At 42.0% G+C, this 24,724-nt stretch overlaps 1 protein-coding gene across 1 annotated transcript; it reads right to left on the bottom strand.

Moving 5' to 3' along the window:
* Positions 1-2,855: 2,855 nt before the first annotated feature.
* On the bottom strand, positions 2,856-24,444 carry LOC132883839 (proton-coupled zinc antiporter SLC30A1-like). Its single transcript, XM_060917896.1, has 2 exons — positions 23,580-24,444; positions 2,856-4,764 (listed from the first exon to the last, which is right to left on the bottom strand). The coding sequence occupies exons 1-2, from the start codon at positions 24,133-24,135 to the stop codon at positions 3,857-3,859; spliced, it is 1,464 nt and encodes a 487-aa protein (XP_060773879.1). The 5' UTR covers positions 24,136-24,444; the 3' UTR covers positions 2,856-3,856.
* Between the last annotated feature and the right edge of the window lie 280 nt (positions 24,445-24,724).

The following is a 24,724-nucleotide window of genomic DNA, read 5'->3' as shown; positions in this document are numbered from 1 at the left end:
GAAAACCCTCTTTGTGTAAAGAATTTTTTCTGACATCAGCTTTTGGGAACAGAATGTTGCAAAAGCCAAAGCATTTATTCTCAAGGACTCCTACCTGAACTGTTGGTTAGATGGTATTCCTAGCCCTCCATATCTCAGTAACTCCACAGACATCTAGTTACACAGCTATTTGCAGTCTATAATTTATACAGTGACACTTATTATTAAAACAATATCTGAAGTGGGGCTTTTTTGTAAAATAACAAATATCTTGCTCTAGACTTTCAAACAATATTGTAAGATTTTATTTTAATTTTTATCTCATAGTGGATGGTCCTGGTGTAGTGGTTAGCGCTGTCGCCTCACAGCAAGAAGATCCAGGTTCGAGCCCCGTGGCCGGCGAGGGCCTTTCTGTGCGGAGTTTGCATGTTCTCCCCGTGTCCACGTGGGTTTCCTCTGGGGGCTGTGGTTTCCCCCACAGTCCAAAGATATGCAGGTTAGGCTAACTGGTGATTCTAAATTGACCATGAGCGTGAATGGTTGTCTGTGTGTTGGCCCTCTGATGACCTGGCGACTTGTCCAGGGTGTACCCCGCCTTTCGCCCGTAGTCAGCTGGGATAGGCTCCAGCGTGCCTGTGACCCTGTAGAACAGGATAAAGCAGCTAGAGATAATGAGATGAGTGGATGGTCCAATAATTATACACGCTAACAGAATCCGCACATTCCAGTTGTAGCTAGTCATATACTAACTATAATCACCCTTGTAATCATAATTTCAATAAATGGTTAATGTTCAGTTCCCTCTTCATTTATTCTCTTTTCAAAAGACACAACTGAGTCACACAGGTTGATGTCTATAACAAACAATAATTTTTTCCAAAGTATGAAGTATTAAATAGGCCTAAGTATAAAGGGCATTTGTACAGTAAATGCAGTCTGAAGGGGGCATTTTTTTTTCTAACTGCAACACAACTCATGTAAACTTTTGGTTAGTGGTGTCCTGGCAGTGGTTTCAGGTAATAAAACAGTATTAATATATAATACATGATGTATAAATAAAGTCAGATGATGACTTTATTTATTGTTCATGTGAATCCCATCCTGCAAACCACAGCATCACAGACCTCCACTTCTTGTCGCAACCTTTTCAACCAAGTTAACAGTAAAAAGTGACCAAAAATACTTCTAAAAGTCACCAGATGCCACCAAATGGGCTCCCTTTTTCAAAATTTTCTGGGGGAGGACCACCGGACAAAGGGGGGGGGGGGGGACCCCCCCTTGTACTTCCCCCTTCCCCAGCAAGAGAGGGAAACCCCCTCTTGTATTTTCCCCATGCACCTACGTACTCTCTACCCTACAGGCTGTGCAGGGTAGCTTGCAGCCACCCAAAAGTCAGGGCTTTATTTTATTCCTGGGGATAACACTGGTGTGTATCATGTAGAATGTGTTTGGACCCAAGAGCAAAGTTTGTTTCATTTGTTAGAGCAGAAATCAGGAAATTTATCTTGTGAATCTTTTTTCCAGTTGATTCACTCTATGTTTGAAGCGAGAGAGTTCTCTTGTCTCATTTCACTCTCTATGAACACAGCGATCCCATTTTAGGTTCTGGATCCACTGCATCCCTGGCCAGGATGAAGTGGTTACTGAAGACAAATGTACAAATAAATGAATAAATTATAAAACAAGTGTTGCCAGGCAAAACAAACCTCACCCGGTAGCACTTATGATGAATATGAAGAAAGATATCGCAAAAAAATTATTTTGACCTTTTCGGTGACCTTGATTTTGACCTTGTGTGTGAACATACTTGGTCAATAAACATGGTTCTGATTCTCGTTCGCAGCTGCATAACTGTCAGAGATGCTGTTTCAGATGATTTTGACCTTTTTGGTGACCTTGACCGGATGACCCTCAAAATGTTGGAGGTTCTATTTGAGACCAATGGCTATCTATCCTGAAAGTTTCATGAAGATTGATCCAGCCTATTTCCCGTAATGTTGCTAACAATAAAACAAAGAAATAATCAGAACACACCGTACTGCTCTCAGCCAATCAGAACATACCGTACTGCTCTCAGCCAATCAGAACACATCTGAATGAATATGAAGGAAGATATTGCAAAAAAACAATTTTTGAACTTTTTGGTGACCTTGACCGGATGACACTCAAAATGTTGGAGGTTCTATTTGAGACCAATGGCCATCTATCCTGAAAGTTTCATGAAGATTGGTCCAGCCGTTTTCCCGTAATGTTGCTAACAAAACAAACAAACAAAGAAACCCGACCAAAAACAATACCTCACCCCACTTACTCCGTAGCGGGCGAGGTAATAAAGCCTTTTCCAAAGGCCGTTCTCCTAGCAACAGTGTTGTCACACGTTTCGCCACTTGAATTGAGCTTATGTGTTCCTGTGTCAAAAGCACAAATTCACGAGTCCCATTTAAACCAACCATTGTCAGGTAATGGTGAGCTGGGCTAGAACTAATGACCAGTGCTTGTGGTTTCACTTTCAGCCACCGAGTGAAACGTGTCTTCACAGTTAACTTCTGTTGAGAGGTTTGTACAAAGATGATTTGTGTCTTATGCTTACATGCAAGATCAGTCAGTGTTTCCTGATAGGTGTCAGATCAGATCCAATATGATCCATCATTTGCGTATTGATGCTTGAATAATCCTAGGTGTAATTTCTCCAAGTCTAGTAGTACCAGAAACTTTTCTGTGTAAAGGTAAATTGCGCTCAGCCGCAGCATAAGAGACAGTCTCTTAAAGAGTTACGCTAGAACAGGAAATATGTTTCTACCTTAGTGCAGAGCTTCTTTGAAGAGATGTCTGTGGGGTCTTTTTATTCAGATCAATTAATAAACACAACACTAAGCTTTGTCTTTTAATGACTCACCCTTAAAGGGTTTTGGTTTATTTAAAGTACATAAAGCAGTCAGTGTAATCTTTGAGTACAAAATTAATCTGAAACAGTAGTAAAAACAATGAAATAAAAATGGCTACAATGAACAATTCTATCAACAGTAAACCCGTGAGAAACTAGGCATCATATCGGAGTGCAAAAAATGATTGACCGATAAATTGTCAGCAAAAAGGATTCTACAATATAGCCTGCCTTTAAAAATGTGGATTACAAGAACCTGAGTTCTAAGCATCCTAACCCCCGAGGCAAACCAAAACCTACTGGGGTTTACCATGTGTCTTTGATAGTTAATGAGCCAAGCCAAAAATAAATCATAAACCAGAGAACATCCTTATAACATCAGCAAGTGTCAATGAAAAGGAATGGAAATATTCTTCATTTAACTTTAACATCTTTTGTAAGACAGACTAAATATACTTCTTCCTCTGCAATACATGCTAAATATATTTCTTTACTCATAATCCCACAGTTTGTTTACACATGCAAGAGATAACTTTGTTATCTGAAACACTCCGGTCTCTAATCAGCTGAAGCAGCAAGTGCAGGGGGATTTCCTAATCCCACAGAGGTTTCAGTATGACACACAAAGTTCACAGAATACAGTCAAGCAGACAAAGCTTCAATTTCCTTCATCAGCCTAAGATTCGTTTGTGATATGAAGCTCCTTGCAGTCGATCCCTGATCTCCACAAGCTTCCACTCACTGTCTTCACAAAGTCTCTTAAAAGTGCTTCTTCTGATTCTGCAACACTTCTCGGCTTCACTTTTCTCCTCCCTTTCTTCCTGCTTTGGGATTTAAATGCACAAATTCCATGGCATGCTCAGTATTGAATCGGTGCATCCTTCTTTGTCTCAAATGGCTCTGATTTTCGAATTCATCAACTATACGGGACCTTTTAGATAGATATATGTTTTCTGGTGTCTTTATTAATGTATTCTTTGTACTCAATCGTCCTTATAAAGACGACTCCACCTCACTGGGGATGGCCACGTCCTTTGAAGCCACTTGAACTTTAGGCTCACTTTCCAGAGACTCACTGATGACCTCTAGAGTGGTGGAGGCAGGGGGTTCAGCTTCACTCTCGCTCTCCATACCTGTGTTTTTGTTGTCGGGGGCTTTGGCATTTTGACAGCAGAGTTTAGTGGCGCACTGTGTGCGGCACGAGAGCTCACAGAGTGAGGCGTGTGACTCAGAGCTCACCACGACGAACTCAGGCTGGATGGTGGTGGCGTGGATGCCTTCATTATGAAAGAAGGCCTTCACGCGCTTGGCCACACTCATATAAGAGGTGGGGTCTCGGCATTTGATGTGTGCCGTGGCGATGAAGCGACTCCCGGCAAGCTGCCAGATGTGGAGCTCGTGCACAGCCAGAACACCATCGATCTGGTGCAGACGAGTGCTTAGGAGACTCACATCGAACTGTTTGGGGACAGTCTGCAGCAGGATAAGCGCTGACTCCTTCAGGAGTGGGTACGTCGTGTACAGAAGAATGCAGACCATGATGAGGCACAGAGTCGGGTCCAGGTACAGCACCCAGCAGGGCCCGGCTATGGAGAATGGGGTGCTCGTGTTGCTGAGTTCTTCCTCGCCAAAACCCACAAGTGTGTGGTTAAGGTGATAGTGGTCACTGCAGTGTGTGTTGGTACTGCACGGGTTCTTGCAGGGAACACCGGGCTCACACGGGCGCCATACAAAGGTGAAGATGATAGCGCTGACCACGACGATGACAGAGCCAAGAGCATCACCCAGAACATGAAGGAAAACACCACGCATGTTCAGCTGGGACGCTGAGGACTCATCATGCTCCTGCTCAAGGTCGTGCTCGTGATCCAGCTCATCATTCAGCTGCACAGTTGATAACTCTGTCACAACAACACAAAAAACACCACAGTTAGACAAAGCACAAAGAAACCAAGAAACACCCAAGTGGTTCATGGTCAAAATTAAGATTAAGTAAATGTCTCCGATTTTTCATTTCTAGCAGTTAAACAGATGAACCAGTATTAGTCAATCGAACTGCAAAAGGGAATTTTGTGAATAAATTATGAACAAAAGATGCTGATGATAAAAATCTTCTCAAACACCTGAATTGAACAAGAGACAGGTTGTTAATTAAACACTCTTTCATTAGTTTAATTAGATAGCAAATAAAATATAAAAAGATACATTTCTGGCCCATAAATCAACCTTTATTTATTATTATTTTTTTTAATTAAGAGAATTCAGTTAAGAAACTGAATTGGCTGACTTCGCCTAGCCCAGGGGTTTTCAAAGTGTGGGAGAGTCAGCCCCCCCCCAGAGAGCAAATAAACAACAGCGCCATTCGTATTTTAAAAAAATGGTTGTACAAATTTTTATTTTTTTCTTTTACACATTTTAAAACACCTGTGCTTTTTGAAAACATCTTTTTTTACACATTTAAAACATATGAGCTTTTTTAAAAACCTCTTTTTTTTCCACATTTTAAACATCTGTGCTTTTTTAAAACCTTTTTTTTTTTTTTTTTACACATTTTAAACATCTGTGCTTTTTTTAAAAAACATCTTGTTTTACACATTTTAAACATCTCATAGCATCGTTAGCTAGCACCTCTTGGCAGACAACACACTGTGGCAGTGGAGCATCTTCAGATCCAGTCCATGAAAATCCAAACTTTAAATAATCGTGGTCATACTTCCTTCTTTTTTTTTTTTTTTTTGCTTGGCCCAGACTCTGTCTCCTCACTCACTGTAGCTTTAGGTACTAAAAATCAATCCATTTTGTCTCTGGCAAAGGCTAGCTGAAGTTCGCTAAATGTCCGCAATAGTAACTTATTCTGGTTTATTTTTCCTCACGTTGCGCCCCCCCTGAAGAACTCTGGCGCCCCCTAGGGGAGGCGCGCCCCACACTTTGAAAAGCCCTGGCCTAGCCAACATGTTTGGAGGCATTCGATGAAAATGGGTTGTGGAATCCAATGAAATTTTCAAAACATTCATATGGATTTTGAAGATTTTAGTTGATAATTTAAAAGGGAAAAAGCAACAAATGCTTCCCAGAGGTTTAAAAAAATGTAGCCAACAATTTTAATGCAAAATCATGAGTGAAAGACAAGCCAAGAATTCCCAGAAATATGCTGAACAAACTGGCAGGCAAAGACCAAAGTACAACAGTGAAATAAGTGTTTCATTAACAAACTGAAAAGTATTAAAACTTTTAAACCAGCAACTGATGAGAACATGCAAACCAAGCAAGCCAATATCCATGTAATAATCATGTAATTAATCAAGTTTGACAAGTTATAATACAAGTTTCTTAAGAAATCATGGAACAAATTACTTAAAATTGGACGATAATCCTTTAGAACTAATGTTGGATAGGAAACAACATTTAGAAACCTCCTAAACTTTGACACAAAAAAGTTGATGCTGCATTCTATCATTAGTTACTAAACAGATTCACAAAAAAGAAAATGTATTTATGCAAACCATTTTACATATTCATTTCTAGTTGTAGTTTGAACTGCTTCAAAAGCTGCAACCCCCCCCCCCCACACACACACACACAAAGTGTCTCGTTGTGACTGGACAACCTTGCAGACATTATCTTACAAAAGTATTCATCCCCCTTGGTGTTTGTACTGTTTTGTCGCATTACAAGCTGGAATTAAAATGGACTTTGGGGGGCTTAGCACCATTTGATATACACAACATGCCTACCACTTTAAAGGTGCAGATTTTTAATTCATCTATCTATCTATCTATCTATCTATCTATCTATCTATCTATCTATCTATCTATCATCAAACAATAAAGATGAAAAAAACAGAAATCTGGAGTGTGTATAGGTATTCACATACACACCTTTTTTTTTACAGGTTTATGAAATCGTTTTTTCTGTTGTTTCTCTTTCATCCAAAAAAAATATCTCTCTCAGCTTAAAGTGATATTTCTGACCATTTAAACAAATGAACTCGGGCAAAAATCTCTCATTTTTCAGATGAATTTTTGTGGTACACCTAATGACTATAGATAACTAATGTTCACTATCCGTGTGCACTGTTATTCAACTCAAACACAAGCCAATAGATTTTATTTCACATTCATGAATGCAAAACATTCTCCTCCTACTGCATCTTTCAGGCTGGAAGATGAAGACAAAAAATAATCTGAAACAGGAGGAAGGGGGTGGGGCTTAATATTAGGGCTGGGTATCACCAGATACCTCACAATACTATGGCGATATTTTGCTCACGATAACGATATCACGGTACAGTAAGGTATTAGGCAGAGACCCGTCCACCCGTAAATTTGACGGGCGATTGCCGATTTCAACGGGCAAGTATACACACAGACGGATACTGAAACGGACGATAATGCCGAAAATTTTCGCACATGAATACTCCCACATGTCATCCGATAAATCCAGTTATGTTCCGCCCACACACGGACTGGCCATCGGGAGTAGCGGGAGTTTTCCCGGTGGGCTGGTGGTTCAGCGTGGGCCGGCGGAGAAAAAAAAAAAAAAAAAACAGTTGCGCGCTGGCCTTTAATATGATAAGCAATGTTAACAGTTTCTTTAACAAACTGTTAACATTGCTTATTACAGTTGCGCGCTGGCCTTTAATATGATAAGCAATGTTAACAGTTTGTTAAAGAAACTGTTAACATTGCTTATCATATTAAAGGCCAGCGCGCAACTGTTTTGTTTTTTTTTTTTTTCTCCGCTGGCCCACGCTGAACCACCGGCCCACTGGGAAAACTCCCGCTACTCCCGATGGCCAGTCCGTGTGTGGTTCCGCCATCATTTACAAATCGTAAGAAACACAGTTTAAGACGAAAAATACTGAAAACTTGAAATGAAAAATCAGAATATTTCATCGTTTCCGCCATTTTGGCCCGCACTGAATCTTGTAACATGCGGACTGAATAAATCGCGAATTCTGATTGGTCGAAAATTGCCAAACACCCTGCGTTGTAGTTTCCTCTTTCTTGGCGGGAGAACCGCATTTTTTTTTGCTGACTCACTCTTCTGGATCAAGATGAATCCCAACAAACGCCCCAAATTGAATGTGACAAAAACTGATTCGTTTTTCCACAAAAAGACAGAAAAGGTATGTGTGATACATTGATTAACAAGGGGGTTTCATTGGGGTATGGTAAAATAGAATACTGTTGGGTTTTTTTTTTTTATTAAATACTGTAACTAGATCAAAAGATTATATACAATTCATTGTTGTTTATTTTCTTTTCACTTTTGTTACCAAATCAAACACCATACATACATCTGATACATTCAGGAGTGAAACTGAAAAAAATACAAAGTAAAAATATGCAATATTTCTGATCAAAAATTACACGCCATTTCACCCTGAAAATGTCCTAGAATGCAGGAAATGAAGTCTAAATTTCAAAAATTTTCTGGGGGGGCATGCCCCCAGACCCCCCTAGAGGGACTTCGCGCCTGCGGCGCTCGTCTTCGCACCTGCGGCGCTTATCAGGATTATATAAAATATTATTTTTGACTGGTAAATTTCTTTTTCTGCCTAATACCCTACGGTACAGCGATTCTGCGATAATCGATATATTGCAAGAAATTTCAACCACATCACAATATCTGTGTCACTGAAGAAAATCAGAATTTATTGACCACTGTAAAATTACATTTCACATACATAACTACACACTCTTGCCAGACATATATTTGTCTCTATTCTACTGCTGGCAAAACCAAGAGTTGCTTCACTACAACATACAGAAAATTCCCATTTCTGTGCTAGTATTCTCAACTTTTCTGTAAGCATGGACACATCAGTGCTGCTTAACAAGCAGAATCAAATTGTTTTATGAAAACTTAAAACTTGCACTGCAGACTGCACATACATTTCAGTGCCAACACTAATATCAATTTGTTCTTTGTAAACTTGAGAACATATACCTGAGAACATTTAACTTGTGCTTATTTTGCAGGAACAACGCACTGTCTGAAACACATTGAAAAGTGCAGTGGGCATCTTAATTGGAGCATCTTAATTTAATTGGAGCGAAACAGGTTTTGCAAAGTGCATTCTCTTTGTCCGGCTCACTGTTTTTCTCCTTTCCTTTGGAATCCAAAGTGCCTCCAAACATCTGCCTTAAAGTTCGGCGGCGTCTCTAGGTTTATGTTAACAGCCATGCTTGCCTGTTTTTTTTTCCTCACTGCAACCACCGGGGGAAAAAGAGAAGACGAAGAGTGCCTTGCAGTGAGGTAGCGGCACAGCGACACCTCGCGGAGCGGAGGTGCAGAAGTTGTACTGGATTTACAACCCGTCTGAAACATGATTTTATTATTTGAAAAAATATCGATATTCAAATTGAGTATCGATATTGAATCGGAAGACAAAGTATCGCGATATATCGCTGTATCGATATTTTTGCACACCCCTACTTAATATCAAAGTGTTTGAAAGAAATGTCAGTCATTCCAGATTCATATGTCAACTGGCTCATCTGTCATTCTTGCTGCATGGAGGAATAAAAAGTGACAGCTCTTCCTATATATTTTTGAGTGAGAACATGTAGCAGTGGGTGTCTGATGTTTGTCCAGCATTTGTTCGTGGTAATTAATATACCGAGTAAAAACAGTTCTAACAGCTAGACTGTGTAAGTGGCAGGATTTGAAAAAGAATAGCGTACGCTGTAGCACTGAGGAGCTCTGTGCCACTGAAAGTTTTTCTTCAACTTGTTAGATCAACAAGGCAAAAAAAAAAAAAAGTTGGTAGCAGTTATATCAGTAGCTCATTAACCCTGCTTGTGCATTGTGAATGAATAACTGATACTCGATGATACATAAGATCTGATAATCTACTTGTCTTGTCACCTGGGCTTAGCTATTTGTCCAACCTTAAATAAGCAAACCAGAAGTAAATTGTTTCTGGGATGAGTGATATGAGACATATTACTAGGGATTAACCCATATGTTTTTTTCTGAGCTGATACTGATACCCTGTACTCGAGTTGAGGGGGGATGCCATCCCCCCTGGAATAAAAAATGGTCAAAATCATCCCCCCTCTAAAACGGGCATCCCCCCTCCCTTCCCTTGAGCAATTTTATCAATAAATGTGGACATTACTTCTATTTAACATTGGAATTAGAAATGCCATTCCACGTAGCTTTGCTGAAACTGAGCATACAATAAGCTACCGCGAGAGAGGGCACGCGCAAGCGAAGTGTTTGAGGAGGTGACATTCAGTTGGGGTTCCGTTATTTTTTTATTTCATTCAGCGTCAGTGACAGCAGCGGATTGCAGCATCATGGCCAAGCGGAGTGGACAGCAAGACCTAAGCAAGTTCGGATTTAAGATCGCAAGAAAAAACATTTCAGGAGGTAAGTCAAGAGTTACGAATATCAGTCACACTTTCTGTGAGCCCACTATCATGCTGTAAAGTTACTGATATATAGCCTAATTTGTGGGCGGCGGATAACAACACAGCTATCATAATGAATGTTAGTTTGGAGTCTAGCCAGCTATCGATAGCTTACTCAGGTTCATGTTAGCTTTGATTTCTTGTATAAGCCCATTAATTTAATCAGCCTGGACGTTCGTTTGTAATTCTTCAGGCAACAAAAAGTGTTATTCAAGACAGGAAGGCTAAAATAAACGACACTAGCAGTTTTGAAGGCTTCATTGCCTCATTAGAGAGCCGGTCACAACATGTAAGGCAGAGCAGGATTGGTGTAGGACTCGACAAAGTGTCTGCTAAAATGCAGCTTTCTTTTTCTTCGTCATAGGCTCTTCTTCTGTCTCCTCAATGGGCCTTTTCCCCTTTCCAAAGATGCCTGCTTTTAACTCATTTTGCTAGCTTGTATCTAGGGGTGGGCGATATATCGAGATTTGCGATATATCGATATGTTTTATGAACACGAAAAAGATTTTGGCATATCGTATATATCGAGATAATGCTCTAAATGAATATGATTTCGCCACTGTGCTTAATTTCCTTCACTGTGCTATGGTGCTGCCCGCCCCGCCTCCTTCTTGCGTTTGTACCCCCTCCCCTCGCGTGTAGGCGGCGTGTTAATTCATTCAACATGGCGGCGCCCACAGAAAGCCCGGAGGCAGCAGAACTCGTACCAAAAAAAAAAGGACAAATGGCTCCATTATATGGAGATATTTTGGTTTTAAACCATCGGACGAACAACAGAAAGAGGTCTACTGCCAGGAATGCAAGAAATTGGTGGCAACCAAAGCGTCGAGCACCACGAACCTGTTCAACCATTTACAGGTACGCCACAAACTTTTGTATGAGGAGTGTGCCAGGCTGCGGGTCGCGGCCGTCGCGCCCAAACCCACCACCTCTACCAAGACTCCACAGCAGACAACACTCCACACTGCTTTACTCCGGGGTGTACCATACGAAAAAACGAGTGCAAGGTGGGCCAGCATAACGGAGTCAGTTGCATTTCACATAGCAAAGGACATGGCACCCATTGCCGTCGTTGAGCAACCGGGGTTCATACGGATGCTCAAAACGCTAGACCCGAGATACAGTCTCCCTCGTCGGCACTTTTTTGCAAGACAGGAACTCCCCCGAATGTACGCAACACAAAGAGAGCGCCTTGCTGCTGATCTGGCAAAAGTCGTCCACTATGCCCTGACCACAGACATGTGGAGCAGCAGGACGTGTGAGCCATACATGTGTGTGACAATACATTACATCGTCGTCGAGTGGGAGATTAAAAGTGCCTGCCTGCAGACAACCTATTTTCCACAAGACCACACGGGAGAAAACATTGCAGAGGCCCTCGGTGACGTGACGACGACATGGATGTTGAATCAAAATCCTGTGGCCATTACCACCGACAACGGATCCAACATTGTCAGTGCCGTACAGACCAAGAAGTGGCTGAGGATGCAGTGTTTTGGGCACAGGCTGCATTTGGCGATCGGTGAGTTTAATCTGTGTGTGTGTGTGTGTGTGTGTGTGTGTGTTGCCAGTGAGTAAAATATTTGGGTGGTTTGGGTGGAAGGTCTATGTGGCGTTGATTTAATGATGGTAAAGCACACTTGTATTTTAGTGGCTGTAATAAATTAATATAGTATTTCTAGAAAAACTGTGTTGCAGAGTAATTTAAAATCACAATGTGTTAAATCAAATCACACACACACACACACACACACACACACACACATCTATTAAACTATATTTAAAAACTATTAATTTAATGTGTGCTTTTTCTGTGTTTACAGGCCATGGTATGCAAAACTCCAAGATCACACGGGCCATTGCAGTTTGCAAGAAAACCGTGGCTGCATTTTCCTACAGCTGGAAACGGAGGAGGGAGCTGGCCGAAGCACAGATTCAAATGAATTTGCCAGCCCACCAGCTCATCACAGAGTCGGCTACGCGGTGGGGTTCTCGTCTCCAAATGGTGGAACGAGTGCTTGAGCAAGAAAGGGCACTCGCCAAAGTCCTCTCTGCAGATAAGAAAACAAGGCAGTTAGTCCTGACCTGGCAAGACATCGAAGTCTTGGAGGCAATCCAGAGAGCACTGAAGCCCCTCCAGGAGTTCACCGACACGCTGTCTGGGGAGGGGTACGTCACCCTTTCTTACATACGACCCGTGCTGCACCTGTTCAACAGCAAGCTCCTTGCTCCACAAGAAGATGACGGTGAGCTGGCAAACACAATCAGGCACACCATCCTCACTTACTTAAATGACAAATACTCAGAGCCCTCTACCTCTGATTTACTGGACATGGCGTCCTTTATCGACCCCCGGTTTCGGGGGACATATGTCAGCAGTGGGAAACTGGCTGCATTGAAAGAGAGAGTCATCTACGAAGCTGAGGAATTGCTTGCTGATCAGGGGAGCTCTGCTGAAGCTGTAGACCAAGCTGGGCCCCAGTCTGCTGCAGAAGAGAGTGTCGTAGCAGATCCGGCGCCCCCCGTTGCTAAGAAGAGAAAAACCCTAGCCAGCTTCTTTGACCAAGATGCCCCTTTCTCTGCCTTAACACCTCGCAAGTCCATTGAGAATGAGTTGTCAAGCTATTTACAGTCTGTATGTTTGGACAGTGAGGCAGATCCACTACAAATGGTGGCGGGAACATGAGGTTGCTTATCCAGCACTGAGCAGCCTAGCAAAAAAGTACCTCTGTGTGCCTGCCACTAGCAGTCCTTCTGAAAGGATCTTCAGCTGCAGTGGAAATATAGTTACTTGTCAGAGGGCTGCACTTAAAGGTGGGGTATGAGATTTTTTTCAGGAGTATTTTTTACCATATTGCTTGAAAAGCTCCTCACACCCATGTTGCAAGCAGTACAATAGAAGGTTTAACCCAAAAACGAAATATTTTAATCCAGTCTACAGTGTAAAATAAAGGAAAAACGCCATCCAATCCTATCGAGGTACCACCTCAAAATGATTGGATACTGACACGTCAATCAGACTGAAGCCCGCGAGCAGCCCGTCCCTTCTGTGTGTGTGTGTGTGTGTGTGTGTGTGTGTGTGAGAGAGAGAGTGAGTGAGTGAGAGAGAGAGAGCAGGGAGAGACAGAAATGCATAGAAAAAGGTCCCTCCAAACAACGGGGATTTACACGAAAACGGAAGGAGATATTCACAAAATTCTTTCACAGTGAGTGCCACAAGGCTCCCCTGAACACACTGATGTAATTTTTTTGTCTGTAGTGTAAAAATTGAGGTCACTAGAGCGAGTTAAAAACGAGTGACTTTTCTGGCAAGTTTATAATGGGAGTCTATGGGGCTGCGCGCCTGTTCTCTCCTCACTTTCAGGCTTCTCATTCAAAAACTGCAAGGCCTATCATGTAGGTAGACACATTGTGTGAATCAGGACAAGTGTGGCTACTACTTTTGAGAAAATTGTGTGTGTGGAGTGAAAATTGGGGCTGAAAACACAGTTTAAATGAGAAAGTTTGAGCTATTTTTCCAAGCTCTCTACACTCTAACTTAACGAGACGTGTGTGTGGTGTGTGTGTGTGGGGGGGGGGGGGGGGGGGCATGGCGAGGGCGGGCTTGTTTCTTTTCAAAATATGGCTTGCGGGAACCGTTATTCCAAAATCTCGTACCCCACCTTTAAGCCTGACACAGTAGACAGATTGGTATTCCTTCCTCAAAATCTTCAAATGTAAAAATGTTACACAACAGGTACAGTTTTTGGCTATGTATTTGTTACTGACTACTACAAAAGAGTTAATGCAGTGAGATGAGTTTGAGTTTTGTTTTTAAGGAAAAGGAAGGCAATATGTATTATTTCTCATCTCATCTCATTATCTCTAGCCGCTTTATCCTGTTCTACAGGGTCGCAGGCAAGCTGGAGCCTATCCCAGCTGACTACGGGCGAAAGGCGGGGTACACCCTGGACAAGTCGCCAGGTCATCACAGGGCTGACACATAGACACAGACAACCATTCACATTCATACCTACGGTCAATTTAGAGTCACCAGTTAACCTAACCTGCATGTCTTTGGACTGTGGGGGAAACCGGAGCACCCGGAGGAAACCCACGCGGACACGGGGAGAACATGCAAACTCCACACAGAAAGGCCCTCGCCGGCCACGGGGCTCGAACCCGGACCTTCTTGCTGTGAGGCGACAGCGCTAACCAACTGCACCACCGTGCCGCCATGTATTATTTCTATAAGTCAAATTATTATTTATAAAATGAGTTTTTTTTTGTTATCTTAAATGTTTAAGATGCACTTTATAAGAACTGCCTACCCTCAGGTTTTATGTTTGTAATTAAAATAAGGCAATATACTACTTCCTTGGTTTGATAATTCATGTTAAAATACTAGTACCTGTCTACCTCTAGGCACTTGGCTGCCTACCTGTTTGCACTTCAATATAAAAAAAAAAAAAAAAAAAAAAAACACACCTTGCTGAATTTGGTGTGTGTGTCTGTTTTTTGGGGGTTGTTTTTCCTGCATAGATATCGAGATATATATCGTATATCGAGATATAGCAAAAATATTGTTAGTTTTTTCTTTTTTATCAGACATCTAATTTTTTAGGTTTGTTTACCTGACATGTTTCGACGTACGACTGTCGTCTTCCTCAGAGTGTCACCGGATGTTATTGGTGACGCACCTTTTATCAGCTGATGTTTCCGAAGGCGTGGCCTTCCTGTCTGGATTGACAGGTCAGTCACGCCTTCTACTGTCAGTTCGTCCCCTGCAAGATGGCACTCCAGGTATGGGAGAGCATGTATGCTCCCTCATCTCGGTTGATGGTCCTCGGACTTCGCTTACGGATCTCTATGGCCTCCCTGATCCAGCGCTGATGTTTATTATCTTCTGTGCGGATGACTCTGGCATTCCCCCAGTCCATAATATGATTTTCCCTTTTGCAATGATCTGTTATGACTGACTTATAATTTTTCTGTTGTGCCTTTTCTTTTATTGTTTGGGTTTGTCTTGTAGCTGTCTCCTTTTCGCACTCTTTCTTATGTTCATTTTTTTCTTGTGTTGAAACTCCTTCCTGTCTCCCCAATGTAAGTTTTATTGCATAATTGGCATGGAATCTCATATATGGTGTTGCATCTGTTGTCCGGATGTATTCTGTCTTTGGGATGAACCAGGATCTGACGGAGTGTTGTGTATGGTTTGACAGGTGTGTTAATGTTGTATTTCCTCATTGCTCTTTGAATACGTTCCGTTATTCCTCTGATGTATGGTAATGTCACTACTCCCCTGTGTTCTTGTTTGTTGGTTTGTTTTTTCTCTTTCTTCTGTGTTTTATTGTTTTTGACCTGTTCCGCCCCTTTGGATATTGCTCAGTAGAAGGCGTGACCGAACTGTCAATCCAGACAGGAAGGCCACGCCTTCGGAAACATCAGCTGATAAAAGATGCGTCACCAATAACATCCGGTGACACTCTGAGGAAGACGACAGTCGTACGTCGAAACGTCAGGTAAACAAACCTAAAAAATTAGATGTCCGATAAAAAAGAAAAAACTAACAATATTCAATATAAGACATAATGAACGTAATCGAAAGATTAAGAATAAGTTATGGAGATAAAAGCATCAAGGAGTTTCGCCGCCTTGAAAGATTGACGCGAAAACAGGCACGATACAGAAACCACCTGAGATTCAATCTGCGCTGCCGGGATGAAGTCGTCGTACCGGCCAGCCTGAACATCAAGAACCCGATTCCAAACAGAAACGCGGAGAAGATGATCAGGAAAGTGCGGATGACTCTGGTAAAAGAACGGATACGGTGCACAACTGACAAACTCAATAATATCAACAGCGAACTACATAGGGAGATGGAAACTTTCAAACGCCGGTTTCCTAAGAACAAGGAAATGGAATTAGAAATAAACGGACACTTGGCAGACATACACGAGCAGGAATTTACCAAGACAAAAACCCGACAAATCCGAAAACTGGACAAACTCACTCATCGCACAGAAAAAGAAGGCAGAACCGGAGCACGCACACATCAACGAAAAATGGATCCACAACATATCAAGGTACAAACTCTCACAAGCAGAACGCAGTATACTAGGAAAAGGACTCAACTACGCTGTCACACCGCACAATATACCACACGATGATTTCATTCTGGCAACTGAATTAGCATGTGAGAAAATACAGGATCAGGCACAAAAAGCAGCACTAAGAAACGCAATAGCTGGTATATTGAAAACGGCCAAACCACCACCTAGCAACATCACCAAACAGGAAGCCAAAGCCATGAGAACATTAGCAAAAAATAAAGACATCACAATCCTCCCAGCAGATAAAGGCAGAACAGTAGTTATCATGGACACCGATGAATATGAACACAAAATGAGGGAATTACTCAGTGACAACACCTTCGAGATATTAAGAAAAGACCCAACAGAAGACAAGAAAAAAGAAACTTAAAGCATTATTCAAACCGCTACTCGATGAAAGTAAAATAGATAAACAGGCATATAATCATTTAGTACCCACAGCCAACGTTATCCCCAGGATTTACGGTACACCAAAAATACACAAACCAGGAACACCATTACGCCCCATAGTAGATAGCATTGGTTCAGTGACACACAACTTATCAAAAGTACTCAGCGAAATAATTAAACCATTACTAGGACTCACAGACCAACACTGCAAAAACTCAAAACAACTGGCAGAAGAACTAAAAAACATAAAAATGCAACAAGACGAAGTTTTCATTTCACACGATGTCATATCTCTGTTCACCAGAACACCCACGGAAGCCACCATACAGATAGTACAAGACAAATTAAAAAAAGATAGGACGCTCAAGAAACGAACAAATCTCACTGTACAAGACATTACGCAACACCTTCAATTCATCGCCACATCCACATACTTTCAGTTCAGGAACACAATTTACAGACAAAAGGAAGGTTTTGCCATGGGAGACCCACTATCAGCCATCATGTGCAGCTTTTTCATGGAAGACCTGGAGCAGAAAGCACTCACTACAATACCAGCGGAATACAGACCAACACTCTGGAAACGGTATGTGGACGACATATTGGAAAAAGTAAAGAGGGGACACACTCAACAACTTACCGACCACCTCAATACTATAGACAATACCGGCAATATAAAATTCACACATGAAGAGGAAACGGAGCAAAAATGCTATTGACTGGACTTAAAAATACATCACACAGAAGAGGGGGGCATCAAAATAAAAGTACACAGGAAACCCACACACACACACCGACCAATATTTCAACTGGACTTCCGAACACCCCATAATGCACAAAATATCTGTAGTTAGAACATTACATGAACGCGCAGCAATAATTACAGATGCACAGGACAAAGAACAGGAAGAACAACATATACAACACGCACTGAAGGCATGTCAATATCCACAATGGGCAATATCCAAAGGGGCGGAACAGGTCAAAAACAATAAAAACACAGAAGAAAGAGAAAAAACAAACCAACAAAAAAGAACACGGGAGTAGTGACATTACCATACATCAGAGGAATAACAGAACGTATTCAAAGAGCAATGAGGAAATACAACATTAACACACCTGTCAAACCACACACAACACTCCGTCAGATCCTGGTTCATCCCAAAGACAGAATACATCCGCACAACAGATGCAACACCATATATGAGATTCCATGCTAATTATGCAATAAAACTTACATTGGGGAGACAGGAAGGAGTTTCAACACAAGAAAAAATGAACAAAGAGTGCGAAAAGGAGACAGCTACAAGACAAACCCGAACAATAAAAGAAAAGGCACAACAGGAAAATTATAAGTCAGCCATAACAGATCATTGCAAAAGGGAAAATCATATTATGGACTGGGGGAATGCCAGAGTCATCCGCACAGAAGATAATAAACATCAGCGCTGGATCAGGGAGGCCATAGAGATCCGTAAGCGAAGTCCGAGGACCATCAACCGAGATGAGGGAGCATACATGCTCTCCCATACCTGGAGTGCCATCTTGCAGGAGACGAACTGACAGTAGAAGGTGTGACCGACCTGTCAATCCAGACAGGAAGGCCACGCCTTCGGAATCATCAGCTGATAAAAGATGCGTCACCAATAACATCCGGTGACACTCTGAGGAAGACGACAGTCGTACGTCGAAACACGTCAGGTAAACAAACCTAAAAAATCAGATGTCTGATAAAAAAGAAAAAACTAACAATATTCAATATAAGACATAATGAACGTAATCGGAAAAAATAGCAAAAATATATCGAGATTTTTTTTTTCTCCATATCGCCCAGACCTACTTGTATCCAGTATGTATCAAAGTGCTGGTATGTATCGAAGCAAAGTATCAAAGTATCCAAGGCAGCTCCTTGGTAACCGTCAACGTTAAGGTGTCACGTGACCTAGATAACAGCGGGAATCAACGTTACAGAAAGAATCCGGTCATTTTTCAAAGCTCAAATCCTCGTTCAGATAATAAATAAATCAGAAATAACATAAGTACTTTTCTTTCCATTAAAATAATAACCGGTATGGACATGTATAACTTGCATTACTCATAAGAATAAACAATAATAACAAAAAGGAAAAAACAAAAAAAATGCATAATGCCTCAAACATCTTTTAGGAAGTTTAGTCTGATTTACAATTTACTGTTGCTTGTTTTAGCTTATTGGTTACCTACCTACCTCTGTATTTAACTCAATGTTCCCAATGTTCAGCTTTGAATAAAAATTCTATTGACTTGATATGAAAAGATTCAGTTGTTCATTTACATTGCCTGTTGAGGTTTTAATAAATTAACCAAACGATTTAAAAGGAGCCTACCATGACTATGAAGTTACACTTCAAATTTGTCATCTGCATTTCACCCTAATATGGAGAATGTGGTAGGTATGTCAGCCAGGAGACTGACTAAATATGACACAACATCCACACTGCATGTTTTACAGTAAAATTCCACTGTATTATGTTTTTTTACAACAATAAAAAGGGTACACAGTGTGTACTACACACTTTATCAGCACAAAATACTGTATGTCTGGTAAATGAACAAGGTCCACAGACCTACGTTGTGTGCAAACCCTCCTAAAAGCAAACCAGTTTCCCACCGACGGACCGACCGATGGGTCGACACACGACTAAAAATTTCACCATCCCCCCTGGTTTGATTTTACAACTCGACCACTGCCGATACCGATTATTATTAGTAACCAAAGACACTGATATCTGAGATTTGGAGCCGATACTGATTTACTATAAAATAGATTTTTTTTAAAAGCTTAAATTTACAAGAATTCAATTCTTACTCACAAACTACATTAAATGAACTATTATCAAAAGTTGTATTTATTATTGAGTCCTTATAATTATTAGCCTGTTTGACAGATCACTTGTAGTAATTTGGCATTCAGGTATTTAAATCTGAACGCCTGAAAAACAAGACGAAAATCTATTAAAAAAAAAAAAAAAACAGTCAACTTGGACCTGTTGTGTCAGTGGAAAGTTCAAAAATAAAAAGCTCCAATGAACAGCCAAAATATGATTGTACATAGTGAATAAAGAGACTATTATTTGATTACTACATAAAATAATTCTGTACTGTGGGGTATGTGGATGATTTTTTTTTTTCTTAAAATTAAAGGGATCTCCAAATACAAATGTCATAACAGCTAGCCAGCTAAATAGTTAGCAAAAAGTCATTAGCTAGGGAGTCTACAGTGCCTGGTTGCCTAGCAACCACATTCACTCATTGAACAGTGAGTGACTCCTTCATTTCCGGCTCATAACACACCTGAGCAGGTTCAGGTTTATTATAAAACCCTTTAAAAACAACAACAGTTGACCAAAATGCTGAACAGTCCAACGATGTAAAGAGTCAAACATATGGCCTAAAAGCAGATCAGGGATACAGAAAGGGATGCACACTACACAGAACCACACAACACAACAACACTCATACAGAGTCAAAAGCCAGGGAGAAAAAATGTGTTCTCAGGAGGGATTTGAAAATAGGCACTGAAGGGGCAAGCTTTACATGTAAAGGGAGTTCATTCCACAGTTTAGGACCAATGACTGCAAAGGCACAATCCCCCCTACTCTTTAATCTTGAAGGAGGGATGGTTAACAGTAGTTGGTCAGAAGACCTCAGTGATCTCATGGATGTGTGCGGATGTAAGAGATCTGCTATGTAGGGTGGAGCCAGTCCTTTCAGAGATTTAAAAACAAATAACAGAATTTTAAAAATTTATCCTAAAAGCACACAGGGAGCCAATGAAGAGACTTAAGAACAGGAGTGACGTGCTCTCGCTTGCATGTTCTGGTCAGGAACCATGCCGTAGCGTTTTGAACTAGTTGAAGCCTTGACAAAGAGGAGCAGCTAAGACCAGCGTAGAGTGCATTGCAATAATCAAGGCGGGATGTAATAAAAGCATTTATTTTTTTCGCGGTCCAAATCCTGCACTCTGATTGGCTGGTGAGTGGGTCTGTATCCTACGGTACGGACCCCGGTTACAGACCTCTGGCGACTCGCTCGTTCACAACAACAAACATAGTAGCATTTTTTGTCAACATTTATCTTTTTTTATAAGATTTATTTATAAGATTATCAAAAATCTTATAAATTTTTACCAGCATTTCTCAGGAAAATAGCATTAATTTTACATCATGGATAGCGATAACGACAGTGTTCACAGCGAAAGCGAGTTTTACTACCCTGAGGAAGAAGAAATTAAAGAAAACATTTCAGGAGAAAGCTAAAAACCTGTAATTTGCTAACACCGAGCAAAAACATGGCTGAATCCTGAATGACTCCTATTTGTATAAATAGGGAACTACATAGGCGGCAAAATGTAGTTTTTTTTTTCCTGCCATGGAAGTGCACTTCTATACTGAGGAGGAAGCAATTTGCATTACAGCCGTGAATGAGGATTCAAAATGGCGGCTCGGCTCAGTTTTCCCTTTCGGGCGCTCTCGTTTTCTGTTAGAATTTGGTAAAGAAAAAAATTAATATATTACTTCTCAGGAGAATAGCATTAATTTTACATCATGGACTGCAATAACAACAGTGTTCACAGCGAAAGCGAGTTTTATTACCCTGAGGAAGACAAAATAAAAGAAAACATTTCAGGAGAAAGCTAAAAACCTCTAACTTGCTAACAGTTTGATCTCATTAGTTAATGAGGCCCATTTTGGACCATGTTCAGAAGAAACCTTTATTTGTCACATGCACACTTCAAACACAGTGAAATTAATCCTCTGCATTTAACCCATCTGAAGCAGTGAACACACGCACACACTCAGAGCAGTGGGCAGCCACACCAGAGCGCCCAGGGAGCAATCAGGGGTCAGGTACCTTGCTCAAAGGCACCTCAGCCCAAGGCCGCCCCACATCAACCTAACTGCACGTCTTTGGATTGTGGGGGAAACCGGAGCACCCGGAGGAAACCCACGCAGACATGGGGAGAACATGCAAACTCCACACAGAAAGGCCCTCCCCGGCCGCTGGGTTCGAACCCGGAACCTTCTTGCTGTGAGGCGACCGTGCTAACCACTACACCACCGTGCCGCCCCCATGGCCTTGGCATGCCCCCTCAGCCTTGAATACTTTCAAGACTTCGGTCACGGTATTTCACGATACGGACCTCCCAGCTGGTAAATAGCATATATGTACGGCAGTCTCTAGATTACCAGGTGATAAAAAAAGGTTTGACCCTTGATAAGAGTCTTAAATGGAAAAAATAGATTTGACTACATTATTTATTTGTTTTTGCAGTTTGAAATCTGAGTTTAAAAAAAAAAAAAAAAAAATCACACCTAGATTTCTTAGAGTCTTTAACAAAAGGAAAAAGCAGGTATTAAAAGGTGACAGGATTACCTGTAAAAATACTGAAGGGGGAAGAAAACCTGATCGGGTTAAAGTAATTTGGTATTCAAACCTGAACAGCTGAAAAACAAGACGAAAATCTATAAAAACACAGTCAACTTGGACCTGTTGTGTCACAGGTAACCCCGGCTGATGATTTGTATAAGATGTATGTACTGTATACAAATTCATCTCATCTCATCATCTCTAGCCGCTTTATCCTGTTCTACAGGGTCGTAGGCAAGCTGGAGCCTATCCCAGCTGACTACGGGCGAAAGGCGGGGTACACCCTGGACAAGTTGCCAGGTCATCACAGAGCTGACACATAGACACAGACAACCATTCACACTCACATTCACACCTACGGTCAATTTAGTGTCACCAGTTAACCTAACCTGCATGTCTTTGGACTGTGGGGGAAACCGGAGCACCCGGAGGAAACCCACGCGGACACGGAGAACATGCAAACTCCGCACAGAAAGGCCCTCGCCGGCCACGGGGCTCGAACCCGGACCTTCTTGCTGTGAGGCGACAGCGCTAACCACTACACCACCGTGCCGCCCCTGTATACAAATTAATATTAAAAAAAATAAATGATTGTCCAAATTTCACAAATAAAGCTTAGATTGCAAGAAAACAAGTGTACTTACCGTTTCGTGCACGTATAAGCGTGTTTGAGCCGTTTTTGGTACCACATACGCTTCTGTTACCTAAAAAAATAACAAGGTTGGAGACTCCAGCGAACCACCATGCCAAGTCAGTTTTTTAGGTAACAGAAGAGTATGGGGTACCCAAAAACGGCTCAAACACGCTTATACGTGCACGAAACGGTAAGTACACTTGTTTTCTTGCAATCTAAGCTTTATTTGTGAAATTTGGACAATCATTTATTTATTTGTATACAGTACATACATCATCTTATACAAATTGTCAGCCTGGGTTACCTGTGGCTGTCAGTGGAAAGTTAAGGAACAAAAAAAGCTCCAATGAACAGCCAAAATATGATAGTACACAGAGACTTGTTTGATTCTGTACTGTGGGGTATGTGGATGATTTTTTTTCCTTAAAATTAAAGGGGTCTCCGAGCACAAAGGGCATAACAGCTAGTCAGCTAAACAGTTCACAAAAAGTCATTAGCTCGGGAGTCGACAGTGCCTGGTTGCCTAGCAACCGTATTCACTCATTGAACTCCTTCATTTCCGGCTCATAACACACCTGAGCAGGTATTAAAAGGTGACAGGATTACCTGTAAAAATACTGAAGAAGAAGAAGAAGAAGAAGAAGAAGAAGAAGAAAGCGCTCTGGTTTGGAGTAAATGTGATTTTAACTCTAAATAGGCTCTTTAAGGCGGAGCACATGAATGAAAAGTAAGGTGAAATGTGAAAGTGTGAACTCAAAGCCCACTCTCACCAGCTGCTCCCCTGCTGTCGGGGTTCACGCCGTTCGGGCTGTTCCTCCCGTGAGCTTTGGTGACCAGGTTGTTGGTCTCCTCTCCAGCAGATCCGCAGTCAGTGGACGTCTCGCTCTTGCTCGTCTTGCCGTGGCTGTGTGAGTGCGCGTGGCCGTGGAAGAGACACAGCCCCAGCAGGTTCACCACGAGCCCCGCGACCCCGACGGTGATCACCACGATCGGGTTCTCGATCTCGTGCGGCTCAGTGAAGCGCTCGATAGCCTCGAGCACGATGGTGAAGCAGAGCGCGGTGAGGAACACGGCGTTGACGAGGGCGCCCATCACCTCGGCGCGGATCCAGCCGAACGTGTTCTTCTTGGTGGACTGCGTGCGCTCGGAGAAACGCACCGCCACCAGCGCCACGATCAGCGCCATCACGTCCGACAGCATGTGGAAAGAGTCCGAGAGCATCGCGAGCGACGACGTGAGCTGGCTCACTACCACCTCGACCACGAAAAAACTGAACGTTAACGACAGCATGCACAGCAAACGGGCGCGGTTGGGTTCACAAGCCATGGTTTCCTCCGCGGGCGAGAGCTCCTCAGCGACAACACAGCACACGAACCGGCACCGGACAGCAGATTCACCCAGTCACACGAGGTTCCGCTCAGTTCCGAACACAACCCGAGACGGCTCGTGCCTTGTTCGAGTGAATCGTGACAGAGGGAGGGGTGAAAATCACCGAGCCGCGTTTTGCAGACGGAGTTCAAACTTTGCACCCGGACCGGCAAAGTTTCCACACGAACCAACACAGATTCCCGTAACGTTTCCACCCGAACTGTAGATTCCCGTAATGTCTCCACACGACTCAAGACAGATTCAGATAACCACGCCCACTGAACCATACGTCATTGAGCAGCTATTAGGGACCGAGAGTAAATTCACACTTTCCAACTTTTCAAAATTCTCATGGGGGAGAAAAAGTGAGTGAAGCGTTGTTTTACAATCAGGGTACAAAGTTTGTGTCACAGGGGTCCAAAATTCAAATTGATTCAAACTGGTTCTTGTACCAGTTTTTAAGTGAAGGACAAGTTAAAGAACAGATTTCAGGTAATTTTTTGACACACACTACCGTTCAAAAGTTTGGGGTCACCCAGACGATTTT

This window comes from Neoarius graeffei, chromosome 3, assembly GCF_027579695.1.
Source record: "Neoarius graeffei isolate fNeoGra1 chromosome 3, fNeoGra1.pri, whole genome shotgun sequence".
NCBI lineage: Eukaryota > Metazoa > Chordata > Actinopteri > Siluriformes > Ariidae > Neoarius > Neoarius graeffei.
This window is presented reverse-complemented; position numbering and strand designations above follow the sequence as displayed.

Excerpts from the sequence above, each read along its gene's own strand:
- LOC132883839 (XM_060917896.1), bottom strand. The coding sequence starts at position 24,135 with ATGGCTTGTGAACCCAACCGCGCCCGTTTGCTGTGCATGCTGTCGTTA. Across the intron at positions 4,765-23,579 it reads CGACAGCAGGGGAGCAGCTG|AGTTATCAACTGTGCAGCTG; the intron begins GTGAGAGTGGGC and ends TTGTTGTGACAG.